Below are 19105 nucleotides of genomic sequence, written 5' to 3'. Positions count from 1 at the left end.
ACCCAGGGGGAGTTTATGTTGCGCAAAGCCGGAGCCTACAGTTTTCGAATAGGAAGAGCTTGTAGTGCAGTTTAGAACCGGTTAGTGATCCCAGCAAGTGACCTTGAAAGTAATTCAGGTTCTTTTCAGTGAGTTCCCCCTTAGAGGAACAGAGAAGGATACATTATGCATGCAATCTATTATTAATGGTCTTGAGTCATGTTACGATCAGACATGAGCCCTCAGAAATGATCTGAAAAGCTTCATCCTCATGGGCAAATGTCCTCTAAACATGATTAAAACCAGGTACTGTTTATTATTCAGTGGATTTCTTCACTTTTACGCATAACTAAACATTGAAGTATATCGTTGCGCATTTGTGGACACAAGGCTCCGAGAAATGCCCTTTTGCAACATAAACCATATATCTAGAGTTGCGCGCACTGTTTGCATCACCTGTTATTAATAAGCTTCATTATAGGCTGCATCTATAGCTTTTTATTGATCCTGTAAAGCGGTCCAATTAAAACTCTTTGCTGCTTCTTCCTGAGAGTCGATTGGCTGACAGCTGTTTTCAGTTCTCCACGGCACCGCCTCCATCTGTCAGGGACTGCGCTGCTATAGCACTTTGTGACTGTTGATACACTGTAGTGAGTTCCAACTCTTTAACTTTATTAACAGCCTTGTGAGGACTTTCCCTAAACTAACAATATCCTGATTTTGTGCAAGGCGCCTGCGCATCCAAATTCCACCGTCTTGAATATTTATCTCCACTTTCCCCGAACCCTCTTTTACAGTATGAAGTGCAGTTATGGCAAGGAGTAGCAAGTCAGTAGCGAGGACCCTGGAGGATTTGACGCTAGACTCGGGTTATGGTGGAGCCGCGGACTCCTTTAGATCTTCCAGTGCGTCGCTGTGTTGCTCAGAGGCACATGGGGCGAATTACTGGCATTTAACCGACTCGATGCACAGTCGACACAACAGTCTGGACACTGTTAACACGGTCCTGGTCGAAGACGCCGAGATCCTGGAGTGCACCGGGCAGTGCGCTAAACTACCCGAGCTTGAGGATGTGCCGTGGAGCCTCGGGGAAGTGGCGAGCGCACTGAGCAGGGACGAAGAGATGAGCTTGCCGACCCCCCCGCAGGACGTCCTGCTCAGGCTCTCTGTGCTGGTCAGCCGGGCCCTGGTCCGGGTCGCCAAGGAGGCGCAGCGCCTGAGTTTGCGCTACGCCAAATGCACCAAATATGAGATCCAAAGTGCCATAAAGATGGTCCTGTCGTGGACCGTGTCGATAAACTGCATCAGCTCGGCCCTCAGTGCCTTGTCTCTGTACAACATGAGCACGGAGGAGGATAAGTTCAGCCGCGGCAAGTCCGTGCGTTGCGGACTCATCTTCAATGTGGGGAAGTTCTTCAGGTGGATGGTGGACAGTAGAGTTGCGGTGAGGATCCACGAACACGCGGCCATCTACCTGGCTGCGTGCATGGAGAGCCTCTTCCGTGAGGTGTACGCGCGGGTGTTACGCAGTGCGTTGCTGGAGCGGGATAACGGGATCCCTAAATTCACCGTGGAGACCCTGGAGCAGGCCGTCAACGGGGATGCAGAGATATGGGGGTCTCTACAGCTCTGGCATCACCTGATCTGTGGGAAAAATGCAAGTGGTGAGTTAGAGCAGGGTATTTCCACACTGCACAGTCTCACCACAAATTGAAATCCTTATGCGTAATTTTCCATTTTTGACTTTCTGTTCTTTTACATATTTGCATCAACTCGATTTACTGGTGACAAACATCTCGGATCTCACATGTACCAGTAACTGACCATTCAAGAGTAATCCCATTTATTTGTTCCAGGTGTCTGATATTAAAATGATCCTTTTCCATGTAGATGAAATGTTTAAAAGCACCAGTGAAGGAATACTCTGCAGCTGAATCACAGATCCTATTCTCTGAGTGCACCAGAGCTGCAGGCAGGCAATGACTGAGAACATGAGGGTGGTAGAGTGGTCCACTTATATTTAGTCCCTCTGTCTTCAGTGTATTCAGATACAGTAATTCAGACTTTATTCTCAAATATCCATCTAATATGCGCCTGTTTTGTTAATGCACAAAATGATGATGCAGGGCCACGTATCCCCAGGCGTACTGCCTCATTCTGAGAGATTTCAATGAAAGGGCTCTCCCTGCTAGTTTCCTACACCAGTGCCCTGCAGAGGTGAGTTTCATTCTTTCCACCCAAAGAGGAAGGAGGTCTTTCATTTCTGTGTACACTTGCTCATTCTTGTCCACATATTACCTCCCTGGCAGTTCCCACGTCAGCTTTCCAAGACGGTTAAGAAATGGTTTTAGTGTGTATGCCTTGAAAGTAGGTGTAATTGCATTCGGACTTCACTGCTGCTTATCCAGCAATACATCACAAACCACTCTTAATACACACTTGCCCCCTGTTTTGATGGATGTTGTAGAAGTGCTGCTGTGGCTCCTCTTGCAACAGGTTTACGTAATGAAAGGCCTTGGGGGACCTATGTGCTATCATGCATTATGCAGAGTGATGTGAATAAAACTGAGTTATACAGTGAGGGAGGGAAAGGAAGACAGACAGACTGACAGAGAGAAAGTTACAGGGGCTTGGTGACAATATTGATGATGAATCACCAACAGAAGCCTGGCATCATGAGAGAAGTGCTTTATTTTACAGTATCTTTGGTCTTAAAGCTACAGTGAGACCTTTTTGTTCAACACACATCCCTGTTTTATTTTGTTTTGCCATTGTGGATAGCTATACTGCTCATTTAGCATTTTATGTTAATATGCTTCCAATTGTCTTAATTAAAACTTAAGCAGCACACAATTATTAATGCAAAAACATCATGTATGCATTGCAAAGATTTTAACATCTGAGTTTACAGTGTGAAAAAAATACAGGATGGTGTTGAATGTTAATATTTCGTCATTCTGCACTCTCAGGCCACTTGGCATGCAGTGAAACTCAGCTGTAGAAGAGCTGTGGTGAGTGTTCAGTGGTGCATTGGACCAGTGAATAGAATGAGATGCAAGAAAAACGTCTGGAGCATGTGGAAGACATATTACCCGAGGCTAGAAAAGTGGCACGGGGTACGAAATCTGTGATGTGTGTAGTGCAGAACTGTGTGTGTACTTTATTCATTTAGTAATTACTGGCATTATGATCTGCAATATCTAATTTGTACACATTAGAGGCTTGGGTTTGTTGGGGCTTTTCAGGATGACTGGTTGAGTTAATATAAGAATTTTAACACTGCAGAAGAAATCGCCCTCCATTATACTTCTTATTGTGACACAGCGGGACCACTGAAGCTCAAGATAGCTCTTAGTTGCAGTGAATGATAAGCCAGAGACATGACAGCATCATTTTTTGTGGTGTAAACCTAAATGGCCAGTCAATCTGAGGGTGGGCTGACCTTAACCAAGCCACTGCCTGCCAAATTGAACCTCTATGTAACTACATCCTTTCTCTCTGCCAAGTGCTAGTAATTGAGGTGATTTTTTCACATTATGCTAACACCGGTAACCCAGCTTTTTGTGATGGCCTCTATAAATGTCTTTATCTCATCTTTCCTACAAAAGACAATTTCCCTTTTTTGCATAAAGGTGCATTAAGGTGCTTAATTTCACTCGGCATTTTCTCCTTAGCAGTGTTTAGGTTCTATCATGTGCTTTATTAAGCAGATAAATTAAAGATAAATACAGAAAGTTAGTCTTGCAAGTACAATAGCCTCTGCAGACAAAGGTACAAGTATTGTATGCAGCGTTTGCAGTATGTAGAGATTGTATGCACTGGGTAATTGTTGTGTAATTAATTAATGCATAAACTTTCCTGTAGTTATTAAATTGATATGGCAGGCCTCAACACAGGATCCATAATTGTCCCGTGCAATAGTGTTGTTTCTCACCTACTGTGGCTTGTAGTTCCGCATTGGCACATCTAGCATATGGCAGGCCTCCCACACACAAACTTAACACACACAGACACACACAGACACATACAGACACACAGACACATACACCAAGATGTCAGGGGCTCTTCTCTCCATGTCTGACTCAGTGTTATTTGCAGGTGGGTGTTGGGTTTCCCTTTTTTTCAGCCGTGGTATCCTGTCAGAACAGGAAACTACTCCATAGGGTGGAATATTTCGTATAGCTCCCACCGGACGAGGATCACTTCGATTCTTTGATTTCCTCAACACTATATGTATGTCATACAAAATGTCTAGTGCAACATGATATAAAAGGATGTGTGCAACCCTGAGGACAAGCTTCAAATCACACCTGAGGTGTGAGATGACTTGGCGGTGGTGATACCTCTTTCAAGTCTGGGCAAAACTTGTTTGCTTGAAAGACTTAGAGTAAAAATTCACCCTAAAGTCATTTAAAACAAATATAGTTCATGAAGCTTGCAATACCAGACCTATTTCATTTTATGGTTTGTTTGTCTCTTATTCATATGGACAGGTGGCCAAATATTTACTGTAATCTTGCTCCAGTCCCTTTTTCAAAATTCAGTTGAAGAAAAATGTTTTTGGTTTTAGTCTTGTTAAATCCAAGGCTTTTCTGTGAGTTTATCATTCAAAGAGGAATCCATGGTAGAGCAGGGAATGACTCTTCTCCCCCAATAATTGCCTCAAAAGAAATTCAACGCAGCCACCACTTGCATCTTTGTAGAGTTGTTGCTCCTAGCATCTGAAATATAACACTGCTGAGGGACAATTTGAGGTAATTTGAGTGACAAGGTATGCTGTTCTGTGGCATTGTGCTCTCTTCACTCTTACTTTTCTTGTCTGTATTTGCTATCTCTAGCACTAGTGCACACTCTTTCCAGCACAAATGACACATCTCTCTGATTATTTTTGAGAGGCATTTGGGGAAATGTGGACAATCACCAACCATAATTGCAAATTTGGAGAAATGCACAAAAATAGTAAGTTACAGCCCTGAAGCACATCCCATGGAAATCCTTTGACCATTAGAGATCGATGGTACCTGGCAGAGGGTGCAGTGTGCAGCTGAGGTTGTATTTTTCTTTTGAAGGCAGCACAAGCTCTAGTTGATATCCCATGAACACACAAGCACAAGCAGACACAATCTTTCATGTGAGTAATTTTTTCCAAGTAATTTTGTAACACATTGGTATGTTACTTTTACAGCTGAAGTACAAAGACCCCTCAATCTTCTGCAACTGTGTAAATTTGTGACTGCTTCAGGAGTGCTTTATAGGGGTGCAAAAATTGCATGTTCTGTTCAGATGTCTTTTGTTCCTTGCCTGACATTGCTGTGCGAGGTCGGTGCCTGGTGCACACATGGTGTTACAAGGCAAGCAGACAGGAATGTCTTCAGTCTGCAGTGGTACCACTCTGTACCAGCAGAGACTGTTAGGTTTGGCTGTGAGATATATGCCATATCTGTGCTCAGTCCAAGGGAAGCCCTTACACAGCAACAGACGCCTGCACGTAAGAACGAAAAGCAGGAACAGACACAGACAGATTCATGAACGCACTTAGAGACTGAGTCACACGAAGCCCAGGAGCAGATCTGGTATTAATTGTGAGGGTGGGAGTGGAATGAGGAATGCTGATGTGACATGGAGTCTGGTACAGTGAAGCAGAGCTCCAGCCAAGTTTAATTCAGTTGATTAAGAGGAGACAGGTGATAGAATACAGTTAATTCTGTATCCAGCTGGCAGTGACTACAATAAAATGGATACCTTTTTTTTTCCTCTCGTAAAAATCCTTTTTTCTCCAGTACCTATGAGGATTGTTTGACTTGCACTGTGTCAGTTATTGCAGTCAGTGTCGATATATACAGGACCTTCAGCTTGCAAACATTCAACCAGCTTCTGGATGAGAGTGACTGCAGCAGTGACACAAAAGATGCACAAGATGATTTAAGTTATGTTGCATTTGCAGATTTGGTAAAATTGTGCTTAAAGTCCAAAGACGAACCACAGAATATTGCAATCTATTCAATATTTATGAACACAAACTACTCTCTTCAAGGCTTAGAAACCACAGCATCATGCTGTGATGCCACTCTAGAAAACACTAATGAAGCAGCAGCAGCAGACTAATCTTGTAGATCTTTCTAATTTTCATGCTTGACCTTTTTCACTGAAATGAGATTTACTCCATTATAGCTCTGACACTGTCTGCAAAACATGTGCATTTATTGCATTAAGATTTGTCTGCATAGTGTTTTTTAGCTCACTGGCGGTGAAAAAATAGCAGCAGTTTCTGTCTGTGGGTGACGTTATCTAGGGTGCTTTATTTCCATCTGTGGGGAAGAGTTGTTTGTCTTTGGAATTAATGATCTAATTCCTCAGAGATCATGCCAATTTTATATATGATCAGCTAGTAAACAGGTACAGAAACACTGCAAAATGCATCTGTTGTAGTTCTCTTTTCTCCTATTAGTATGTGTTAGTGGACTGATACTATAACAATGATAGATCAAAATAATTTTTACAATGGAGCCAAATTGTTAAGAATGAATTGTTCATGGTATTGACTTTGTAAAAAAAGAAAAAACAGAGGAAGAGAAAGAGGCACAGATGGCAAGGATCAAAGACGGAAGATCCATAAGAGAAGCTGTGGGTGACAGATGAGACCCAGACGAGTAATGTCTTCTTCTTATTATAGCAGGAAGAAGACTGTGAGCAAACAAGTACCAGCAAGTGGATTAGTTAGGTGAAGCGTCAGTATCTACCACATTGTGTTTTTGCGGCTCTGAACTCCTATTGTTATACAGAAATTATTCTGTTTAAATAACAGCCTCTCTGGATGGAAATTCTGCAGAAGATGCTGGTAAACAGGCTTTTAAGTCATCTCTCTCTATTATGTGAGCAGTGCGCTGGGCGAAAATCAAAGAAATTGTCTTGTCACTATTAGAAAAGTGATATGTCTAATAACTGCATGTCAGGGCACGTCAAAACATGTCGCGATTCACAGATGGTGAATGAAGAATTCCAAGATTTTTGCATAACATGGGCAAACTCACATACAGTCGTTGCATCAATTTGCATCAGTTAAATGCCTAGGAGTATGGATGAACAGTACAGGTTTTTAGATGATCCAGAAAATCCAAAGCGCTGTCTGATATTACATCAACCAGCTCTGGTGAGGAGAATGCTAATCCTGTTAGACCCACATTATTTCACCTGTTGTTCTTTAATCAGAGAGATGCAGAGTTGACAGTTAGAGCCCCTTGTCAGCAGCTCTGATAAATTCATTACTGGTGAGAGGCCTGCAGTGGCAGTGTGTAGGGTGTAGTTCAGCTGATAATACTGTCATATCACAAAATCATTTCCCCAAATCAACTGGCCGTCTTGCCCTCTGCAGAGTCAGAACTAATGTGAAGAAGAAGTCTTATCTGGCACCCTTTGGATCCTATTTGAGAACGGCTCTATGAGATGGATGGAGACATTTATCACAGAGCCCTTCCATTCTTAGGTTAGGCTCCACACTTTAATGTGGCTGTCAGAACTTAAAAATGAACGGAAAAATATAGATTCTAAGCGTCACAGCTGCCAGCGTCTAATTCTCGTGCAGTTTCCAGTAATTCATTTTGATTCTACATTAAGCCACGGAGGTGTGAACATGTCTGGGATTTCCGAGGTGACTGTGGAGAGCTGGACCTCTATTATTTCACTCTTCTGTAAACCACTTCATGCGTGTTTACTCTGTATGTGATGAATACTGTACCATCAGCTGTATAAACACAGAGCACATATAGTTTAAGTGGTAGAATACATAAACACCACTCTGACATGCCAGCATTCCCATGGAATAAACATATACTTTTACTTGGGGACATAATTATTCCTGAATGTATGGATATATATACGGTGGTTTGCGTCAATCACCACTGCCAAATAACTTAATTTTATACACACTGCTTGGTGGTTTGGGATCATGCCAAGAGAAGTGTTGACCTCAAAAAACTGCAGGACACTTTTCGTGTCATCCAGAATTTTTTTTTTAACCTATAAAGACCCAGTGCTGCTTTTGTGGCAGTTCCAAAATACTTTTTTTCTTCTATGTTTAGCTTTATTTACGTGATTTATCGGCATTTATTATATCATTATCCTCTGTATTTTGCATTTTTTCAGTGAACATCAGGTATTTTCCTATATTTAATTTACTGATCATGTGGATATTCATAAAAGCTCAGATTAAAGTTGATGGTTATTATATCAAAAACAGAGAAAACTGAAGGAAATGTGAGTTTTTCAGCAAAATACATCGTCTCTCAAGTGTCTCCATCCACTGTCATTGATCCAACTCCATGGGTTTTACTGGTAAATCAATGTCGTCGAACATGACAGTGTTTCCACACTCACTAGCAAGCCTTTGAACGTCCAAATGGGTCATATCTGATGACTATGAAAAGATGACGAACTGTATTTTACACCAGTTATTTACATATATTGATGGGCTTAGTGGGTCAGCAGTTATTAAACATTTTAGACCAGTAGATGGTTTTGGTCCTTGGTGGCTGTTTGGGTCTTTTGGGTTAATAGAGTCTTACCCTTTAGTTCATGTTTCCTACAGTTATTGTGTTCCTACAATTTCCCAGAATACCTTTCAGCAGTTCTTACATGTGCCCGGGCTTGTTTCATTCACTTGTTGTAGGTGCAGGGATCAGGGTAGTCAGTGGAAGGAAGGATAGTTTTTCAAGTTGAATAGAAAACGAACTTGTTTCCTCAGAACATCCATTCCCCAGAACTTGTTTGTGGATGCAATTTGTCTTGATTTGTTGAAGCACTCATGGGTTAAAATACGTATAAGTTTGGTATCTTATAATGAGCCTGCAAAAAACGAACTCGCTTTTTGATTCTCCAAAATAAACAGCATCACTAAAATATTTTCTGCCCTCTGCTCTGCTTGCATCTGTGATTTTCTCCTTCTTGTAAACAGTGGTGGAAAATAAGTAAGAGCATGCATTCATTTGCTCTGCACCTAAGCATAGTTTTAAAATCCTTAAGTTGAGTGTTGCAGATTTATGCTATGTTCTCCACACTGCCAAAGAAAATACTGTTTCTCATTGCGCTGCCTATAGCTGACATCTGTGCTAACTGTTTATTTTGGAGCAATAAATGCAAAGTGGTCAGAATGTATTTACACTCTTGATTGCATTCACAATTTCATTGTCATTTAAAGTATGTAAGAGTGATGGATATAAGCTCCACCTCAACATTAGGAGATGTTTTGCAGGCTGTCTCAGGAGAGCGCGGAATATTATCAGAGAACTTTTACCCTCTGGCAGACGTTTCCAAACACTAAAGGCCAGCACAAACCGTCTGAAAAACAGTTTTTATCCCAGGGCCATAACTGCACTGAATACTACTTGGACATTAATTAATTGTGTGGAATGCTGAATGTTGTCCAGGGTATATGATGATGTTTTATGTGTCTTTTAAACTTCTAGTGACACTTTTTTTAAGCTGCTTTGTTTTAGATATTTATACCATCAGGGTTTTTGTTTTATATTTTAGTTTTTATACTCTTTTATATACATTATTTATACTTTTTATAGCACCTAGGATGACTGCACTTTTTAAAATTTCATTGTACCTGTACAATGACAATAAAGACATTCTATTCTATTCTATTCTATTCTATTCTATTCTATTCTATTCTATTCTATTCTATTCTATGATGTGATACTACTACATAAATACATTTATCCATTTCAGGAACTTTTACTTACAACAGAGTATGTTTACAGAGGTGCAGTGCTACTTTTACACCAGACTACTTCTACAACCAAAGCTCCAGGAAGGAAACACAAAAAGGCACATACTGGGGTTTAGAAGAACTGTAGGAGGCTGTGAATCTGCTGATGCACTCCTGATTCTGTTCCACTGGACTGATATCCCATTACCTCCCATGAGAGCCCAGAGCACTGACCTTCGGATTCTGTGTGTGGCTCTGCATATTGTATACATGCATGTCTGCGTAAATGTTAATATGCATGCCTTTCCACTTTCCAGTACGTAATTTAGTTAATCAGATCCTGTAACGGAGAAATGTAGCCGGATGATTTCAATAAGATTAATCAAGTTGTGGCCAAATGTTAGACCTCTATTTGTTGCCTTTCTCTCTGTCTCATTTCCTCTCTCTGTCTTCATTTTCTTCTCTGGGTCTTGCTTTCTTATTCAGTGCAGATATAACGAATCTACGTCCTGCCACCGCCTTGATGGAGAGTAAGTGCTGAGTTGGGGTAACCTTGTCCCGTCCTACATGTCTGGCAGACCTCTAATAGTTCTGTCAATCCAGACATGGAAGGTTCCGCCGCGGAGCCTCTGCCCTGCACACCCTGCAGACAGACACATGTGTCTGGACCATGACAGATCTCCTCCAGATCGAACTACAATCTGTAACTGTACTTGAATTGTGGAGTGAAAAAGTGTTATATGAGAGAAAGTGCCAGCCGGCAATATTTTGACTACCAGACGAAAGCAGGTACTCTTACATTCAGTTTTAAACAGCTTTTCTCCACATCTGTACTTAAACAGCTCAACACAGGCCTGGGAGATCTGGCCAAAAGATCATATGACAGTGTGTAAGGTAGATGCACGAGCCACGAACTGAATCACATTCTCTCACCTCTTATTAAATGTAGTTGAGTTACAACCAAATTATAGCAAGTTTTCCTCCAGTTTCCTCTGGGGGGGTTAGGCTGTGTGTGTGATGGCTTGTAGTTGTTATCTGAGTGGAAGCTTTTGCATAATTTTGGACCAACATTAATGCAATGTTTTGACAATACCTACATGTAGAAGAAGGAAAACAGTCCACATTTCCCTAACTGCACATACACCTGTGAGAGCTGTGGTGTTGGCTTTTATTACCAAGACTGTGGTGGCCTAATTTGATTAATAATAATGGATTAGATGTATATAGCGCTTTTCTATAAACGCATACTCAAAGCGCGAACAGTGGAGCCATTAGTCATTCACTCACACATTCTCACTCTGGTGGTGGTAAACTATATATGTAACCATAGCTGCCATGGGGCAGACTGACAGAAGCGTGGCTGCCATTTCGCGCCTCTGACCACCACTTAACATTCATACGCATTCATACACCAGTGTGAGTAGCAACACTGGAGGCAAGGAGGGTGAAGTGTACCCAAGTGCCCAAGGACACAACAGCACATGACTAGGACAGAGCAGGATTTGAACCACCAACCCTTCGGTTATTGGACAACCCGCTCAACCTCCTGAGCCACACCACGCCACGCCACGCCACGCCATGCCCCCCCCCCCCCCTACTAGCATTTGATAATTACTCAGAAATGTTTTTAACTCCAACGTAACGTCTCTACGGTTATTCTTTTTCATCAATATTTCTTCAGCAGCAGCAAAGCATCATGTTACTCAAACTGCAAGTTGAAGTAGACTAAAGCTGAACACAGCAGCTGAAGTACTGTTATAAATGAATAGAAATGAATTCTGTAGCCTAGGGAAGTTAATGCTACAATCCATGGTGCTATGTTCTCTGTAAAATGCCATGATTACACAGTTAAACAAGTCCAATGAATGTTACCTGAGGAAGAACATTTTGAAAGCACCGTTGCTTTTAAAAAGATACAATCTCTTCAGTCCCTCTGATTCTATGCCAGATCGATCATGATTCAACACTATGAAATCGTCCAGCCCTCGTCGAACATAGGACGTCTTCTCAATCTTTTGCTCCAACGAAGTGAATTTACTCAACCCCCTCCTAGTTGAAACAGTCACATATGGTACAGATTACCAATGCAGAAGGTATATGTCCATTTAGTTCATGACATTTTTTATTACTAACATATGCTGTTTCCTGCTTTTCTCCATTTTCATTCTCAAAGTGCATCAGAGACTGGCAGAATAACAACCAGATTGTTCAAATGTAGATGCCAGCAGCGACCGAACTGCAGTGTCTAAGTCATTCAGTCATTTCAGCCATTAGTTTGTCAAAGTAAACATTAGCAATGTGCAGTCACTTTCCTATGGGTAAATTATGGTAATATGGAACATGCTCTTTGGCAGTTTTTGAAATACTTGTTAGGGTATAGTTTTTAGATTAAATAAATAACTTAAGACACAGTGAGTCTTTCCAAAAATATTCTGTCTGAAGGATTCAGACGACGCTAAAAGACAGATCAAATGTGATTGTATCTTTGTAAAACTTAAAGTAAGAGTTGATTTATTTTGGCTTCTACACGTACCTTTGTTTCAAATAAAGCTTCATTTTTTTCCACTGCAGCCTAGTTTAATAAAAGGTACTTTGTAATGTGAGTTTATTATTTGTATCACCTGTTTGTGTGCACAAGGATGCACATGCACTGAGGTGACACTACATATTTCAAAGATTCACTGCTGAGGGAGATAAGAAGCAATGCACCAAAAAAGAATGTACTCACAACACATTCTACATGCTTTTGGTGTCTTTTTGAGCACTATACTATTTTGTCATCATGTTTTATTGTGATTAATGTAAAAGTAAAACTGTGTTTACAGCTAAATGTGCACAAAGCAGCTTTAATATCCAGTGCTAATTTGTTAGAGACACCCACACTATTGCAACCGTGCAATGGTGAGTAAAGGTGACTCAGTCTTGTCATTATGCACCAATTGTTCATTTTGTTCAGTCACTGTCTCTCTTTGGACAAACAGATGTTCAGAGTGCTCTCTGACTCATAGGACAGAGCAAGGGGAGATGACACACTGGTGAGACAGGTGGGTCTGTCAGTTTGTACATGGTAGAAAGTTGCTTCAGCTCTTCCACAGCTCATTTTCGCACAATTTCTCTCATAGCTGGTAGATTTTTTTTTTCTTTTTTTGTTTTGTTTTGCTAACAGATAACAGCAGGAAAAGCACTGGGAGGATGACTTACAGGATGCTGTGAAAAAGGGCTGTACATCTGGGGCTTCACTTTATGATATGCTCCAAACAGGCTGAAAAATGCATTAAAGTTTCATAAATTCTATGCATTGCATTTGCGTGATTCATGCATATTGGGAATTGGAGTAGCTGCTTTCCTATTTTTTCCTGTGGATGTTTCTTTTTGAAGGATCCAATGGTAAAAACAGCCATTAACAAATTTCTTTTACCTATTTGGGAAGGAGGACACATATGATCTAAGAGATCAGTGTATGATGCCTGAGTCTGATTAGGAACATGAGGTTTTATCTCTGGGGTTTAAGGAGATTCTTCCTCTGGTTGTGCCATTGGTTAGATCTTCTTTTGTTCTATTGTAATTATTAATCTTCATTCCTTATTAATCTTCCTTGCAGAACATTTCAGAGAATGAACAAGGCACCAGAGGGTGGTGAAGTGCATGAAGCCATTTCTCTGAAAATGTCAAATGCCCGGCCCATTCCTCATCTGAGATTAAATTATTGATGGTCTTGGGACAATAATGACTGATTGCAAAACTGATTTCTGCTATTGTAACCTTTTGCACACCTAGCCAGTGACTGAAAAGATGAATTCAACATCTACAAGACTCCCACTGACACCCCCAGCCCATGTGTTTTGTATTCAAGTGCACACATTATGCGCGGTGTAATCACGCACAGAAATGGAGTTACTTAGAAACAGAAAGGAAGAGAGCACAACCAGATGGAACGCTGGAACTATATAGAAACAATGTGAGAGCTTGAAAAGAAGAGACTGCAAATTTTTCCGTGTGTGTTTGTTTGTGTGCGAGACAGATGAGAGAGGGCTGAGCCGAGATCTGAAGTGAGCTATTAGGGTCGCCTGTGCTGGCAGGGGAAGCTGCATCCATCCAATTTGGTCTATTTGCTTGCCTGTCAGTGGCTCGAACCAAGTTGGCAAAGCAGCACCTAAAAGCAGCTCTGCCACAGTGACTGTACAGAGCAGCACTTGAAGATGGATGACAAGAGCTCAGGGAAGGAGACGGGAGGTGCAACAGCACGCTGAACCACTGAAGGGTGAGGGTGGGGGTGGGGGGTTTGGTAAACAGGAGTGTTTTAGTCAAAAAGACAGCTGGATTTACTACAGTCTGAGCAAAACTATTCTACTTTACTGTCACTAGACAAAGAGTCAAGGAACGACTAATGAAAAATGATGACATTTCAGTTTCACACAAGTACCACACTTTCCAGAAGAAGATATCCTGGCTAACATGAAGGGGTTAGGCATCACAGCTAGATTTTTCACAACAGGATAAACAAATCTTTTGGACGATATTGAATCTGGAGGATGAAACACAAATTTTCTAATCTGTTAGAATCCCCTTTTTTACCCCTCAGTTGTACCAAGCAGCATCCGTCTCTGTGTCTGTCCATCAGTGTCAATGCGATTACTCCAAATCATCCAATCTCCTTCATATTCAGTATTTAGGTGCAGCTTGGGAAGCTCCTGATCGAGTTCTTTGGGTGTTGTTGAACTTGACCTTCATTTTCATCGCGAAATTGGGGTTGACACATCAAATTTGGACGGTGATGTTGACCTGCATTTTTCATGTCTTCCAGGGTCAGTGCATGGTCTTGGTGGCAGATGAGGTGAGGGGATAGAGATACTGGTAGGGGAGCGGGGAGCAACAGGGGTATAAGTGCAAGGCAGACCTCATTGTCAAAAGGGGTCATGACAACGTTCAGCTTTGGTCTTGGTTAATTTATTCTTACTCTATCAAGTCCAGATCCAGGGAGTCCTGATCACAATGGCAACAACACATGGCTTCATATAGAAAACAAGTTCACATATAAAACACATTAACCCACAAAGATCCAGTGCTACTTTTGTGTCAATCCCAAATTAATTTTTCTCTATTTCTACCTTTCTTAACTGATTCACCAATTTTTAAAAATAATATTATCCTCTGTATTTAGCATTTTTAGGTGTAAATCATGTATTTTCCTCTGTTTAATTCACTGATCATGTAGATGTCCATGAAAACTCAGAGTAAATTCAAAGTTAATTTTATCAAAATAGAGAAAAATGAAGAAAAAGTTACTTTTTTAGCAAAGATATTGCTAACTGAATGTAAAAACAAGTGTTTCCATCCACTGTCATTGATCCATCTCCATGGGTTTTACTGGTGACGTATTGTTGTAGAAGATGACGGTGTTTCCATGGTAACTACGGAGCCTCTGAATGTCCAAATGGGTCATTTCACCAATCAACATCAATTATTTACATGAATTAATAGGATTAGTGGATAGACTGTTATTAAACAATTTAGATCAGTTAATGCTTTGTGTCACCAGTGGCTGTTTGGGTCTGTATGGGTTAAACAAAAAGATGAATGAAAAAAGTAAGAAAGAGGCAGTGATATCCATAACTCACAGCCTTATACAGAGGTTTAGGTAAAGCAGCAACATGTTTCTCCAATAATGGTTTGTAAAATTTCCTTTCATGTTTGCAGAAGTGATTGTTTCAAGTGAACTTATGTTTTATAACTCATTCCATGCCCGTGGTGCATCAACTGAGAAAGCAGCTTTATCGAGCTCACCCTGGGAACATCCAGAAGCATTTCATCAATTGATCTAGTCCTGCAGATACTAGTACGATAGGATGAGAGATTGAGGATATAAGCAGGTAGTTTACCTGACAGTGTCTTAGTAGTTAAAAGCAGCATATGCATTTTTCTCCTTTGATTTGCAGCCAACCAACCAACCAACATCCTATTTTACAGCACCACCCTAAATTATGATGATACGGTGGTTGAGCATCATCCGAATGTGCTGAGCAGATGTTGCTTTTCTGCTATACATGACAAATGTTGGTGATATTCTTAACCTTTACACTATAACTACATTTACATGCATGCTAATAATCCTTTATTATGTGAATGTGACCACAAGCCTTAACTTATCATCAACTGGTTTGTGGATACGCATAAATATCACTAAATGAAACTGGCTGTTTGCACGGTTGACTTTGAAAAAATCGCATATTTAATTGGACACATCTGCATCAGAATATTAGTGAGAGAGTCATTTTCAATAACCATGTTAAGTGAGCTTACTAAGAATGTTGTTTTTTTCTGTATAAGGATGTAAATATAGCTATTGCATGCTCTGTGCTCTAGTGGGGAACACAGCTCCTATTACTGATAATACATAAAGGGTCTTAGATCTTTATTGCACTGACACCAGAGCCACTAAATGGCCTTCCCAAAACTTTTCTTAGTTCTCTTTAGGCACTATGGTGTCATGTGCTTTTTATCCTGACTGGTGATGTCCTCTGATAGCACGCCGCAGCTCTCTGCAGGGTACAGTTTAAAGGCAGTTACAGCTGTAAAAACGGGTTGGAGGGCGGTGGAGGTGGAGACCCAGCTCTTCTCTTTGCCTTTGTCTCACCACTTCTGGCTGTTTTATAACAATAACAGAAGCAGAGATGGCCTACGAGTGATGCTGACCCAAGTGTTAACCCGCTGCGGAGGCAAAAAAAAATATAATCATGCAGACTTTACAGTGTCTGCTTTAGCAAGTGCAGCTGAGGAAATCTGAAGGGGCGTTAAGTAACGGAGGGAGCCTCAGGAAATGACTAAATCCATACAGATAAAGATTGTACATTTCATCCAGGGCGTCAGGGACAGCACTCAATTCTTCCTCTTAGTCTCTCCTTGCTACCGCGTCATTCGAAGTGCAGAGCAGACAATATAAAGCCAGAATTGATTTTCAGACTGATTTCAGCTTTAATGGATGAAATGATGAGGTCAAATTCAGCCGGAGAAGAATCCGACTGCATCTGTAGGGTAAACGGCGCAGAATAAGAACAAAGATGACGAGACTGACACCACTTTTACTCATGGAGACACTTTTGATGTAAATATTTTAAATACATGTCATCTATCTCCTGTCAGGAGATGAGTTGTGTTCCTATCTGCCATGTTGTTTGCTGCACTGACACTGGCTAATCCCTGCCACACAATGACTGATATGGATGATAGCACAGCATGCTGTCCTGAAGATGCACATTCTCTAATGTCATAGTATACATTCGGATGAACTGTCGTGATAGGAGGTTTGAAGACGCTGTGGGATTTGATTTTCTCTGTGGACTTGGATTACTACTCAAGATTCAAAACAGACATAAGTCATTTGCATATTCATTGGGGTAGGATGAGAGTTGACCTGCCTCATCCAATCTATTTCCATCAAAAGGCATATTGGATTTCTGATTTGAGGGATAACAGAATTGCTTGTACCCAGATTCTTATTTAGGGCAGACATTGTGAAGGTTAAGAGTGAATGTGTGGAGACTTATGCTCACCGCAGTGGGTCATTTTACCTATAATCGAAGTCGGAGAACCATGAGCTGTGAATTTTGCGTATGTAGATGTGAAATGTCTCCTCTTTGTGATGCGGACCCATGCAAATAAATCATGTCCAACTTATTACATGAGGCCTGCCTCTCAAGGCCTGATTGTCAGCAGGAGAAAAATGAGAACATAGAGAGGATGATTTTGATCTTTTCAGGGACCAGGGACAGATAAATCATTCAGTTACCTCTGGCTAACAATGTTACATTTTTAAGATTTTTTTTTGAGTCTTACCCGAAATGTTGACATTTGAAGAGCAGCTCAAAAAGTGAAATGTGATTAGCTCCATGATAAGTCCTTATAAAGAGAAAGTTACTGCCTCAAATTATTATCCGAGAATCTCTCAAGTGCAGCGTCATTAAATATTTTCTGTCTGATGTCTACAGTCAAAAAGTCAGAGTGTAATAAATTTGTGATTTGCATATCTCAGCCTTGGATTATTACACTATAAGACAAGTTCACAATACATTTTTGCACTGGCGGTACTTTTAAGTGCTTTTCCCCTCTTCTTGAGTCATTTGAATAAAAGTGGTTAGTTTGATACACTGCGCAATGATGATGTGGAGATTTTCATGGTGACCTTATTTTACTTTCAATTAAAAGAATCCTAGAGCATGTAAGTTTCACACATCTAACTTCTCTTATTATTATTCTATCACAGCCTGTATCACCGATTTTAGCTGAATAAATTAGGGCAATCTGGATTTAGTTGGGATTTTTTTTTCCAGTTTGTGTAATTCCTAAATAATCTAAGTGCAAATCTCTTATTTAAAGTGAACCTTAAAACATCATATAAAAAAATGACTGAAATGATTTAAATGTACTGATATGTAAAGTTCTTTATTCTCTTGGACTCAATCTGCACCACTGGCAGGGTCTCAGTGGAATTCAAGCATCATTAAGGAACCATTAAGATATGCTTAACTTGAAAACCCAAGCCACTTTATTTCTAAATGCATGGAAATTTCATAATGTGGCTGGATCTCGTGCTCTGCTTTGTTGAGTTTTCCTCACGAAACACCGGAGCACATGTCGGATTGGAGTAGCTCCGACAGAAATTATGAAGTGTCTTATTTGAGTGTGGTCTTATATATACTGTACTGCATGTTATATAATACTACAAATGGCCAGGGATTGCAATGACTTTGAATGGTAAAATGTATCTTTAGTGACAGAATAAGCCTAAACAAAAAAAATAAAAAAAAGCTGTAGTTATATCTGAAAAGCAGGGGTTCTAAATGAAATAACATTGTGTAGGTGGGAAGGACACTTATGAAGCAGCCCACTGGTACAACACATTTGCTGTGTTTATGTTGAAATGTTAGCCGTGAGCGCTGTATGTGGATTCATAGACTCATATAATGTGCTTTTGGTTTTAGAGTAGATGGCTCTGCAGCTCATAATGATGAGGCTTTAACAGTGTATAACGGCTCATCTCCTGGGGCTAAACCACCACAGTGATATTACTGTGGACACAGTTCAAAAGGAAGGATGTTATAGAGCACCCTCACTTTTACATGAGTGTGTCACATCATATTATCCGATCAACGTTTATGAAATAAACCCCCTTAATTAGTCATTTCTATCCTTGCAAACACAGCAGCACTCACTCTCAGCTGCTGCTTCACAGTGTCTGCATTGGCTGCAGGGGACACTATTCATTTATTATCGTTAATTGCTCATCTCTGTCTGAACTTGTGTAGATTTGTACATGGTCACAGGGAGCTCTGGTAATGAAAATTGCCCCATGACATCACACTGCACAGCGCCTCAACGGACCTTTTTGGATGAGACAGCATACTGAAGTGAACAGAGGGG

The 19105-nt window shown here is 40.7% G+C and overlaps 1 protein-coding gene across 2 annotated transcripts in view; it reads left to right on the top strand.

The window, feature by feature from the left end:
* Window positions 1-601: 601 nt before the first annotated feature.
* The window catches only part of btbd11b (BTB (POZ) domain containing 11b), a 79195-nt gene continuing 60691 nt past the window's right edge, over window positions 602-19105 (top strand). The window contains exon 1 of one of the 2 annotated variants that reach the window (XM_030136327.1): window positions 602-1643. In XM_030136327.1, coding sequence (XP_029992187.1) covers window positions 791-1643 — 853 coding nt within the window. In that variant the 5' untranslated portion in view covers window positions 602-790. The remainder of the gene's footprint in view (window positions 1644-19105) is intronic. The other variant, XM_030136328.1, reaches the window with a different exon arrangement.

Source organism: Sphaeramia orbicularis, chromosome 6, assembly GCF_902148855.1.
Source record: "Sphaeramia orbicularis chromosome 6, fSphaOr1.1, whole genome shotgun sequence".
NCBI classification, from domain to species: domain Eukaryota; kingdom Metazoa; phylum Chordata; class Actinopteri; order Kurtiformes; family Apogonidae; genus Sphaeramia; species Sphaeramia orbicularis.
The sequence above is the reverse complement of the archived record's forward strand: the minus strand, read 5'-3'. Positions and strand labels throughout refer to the sequence as shown.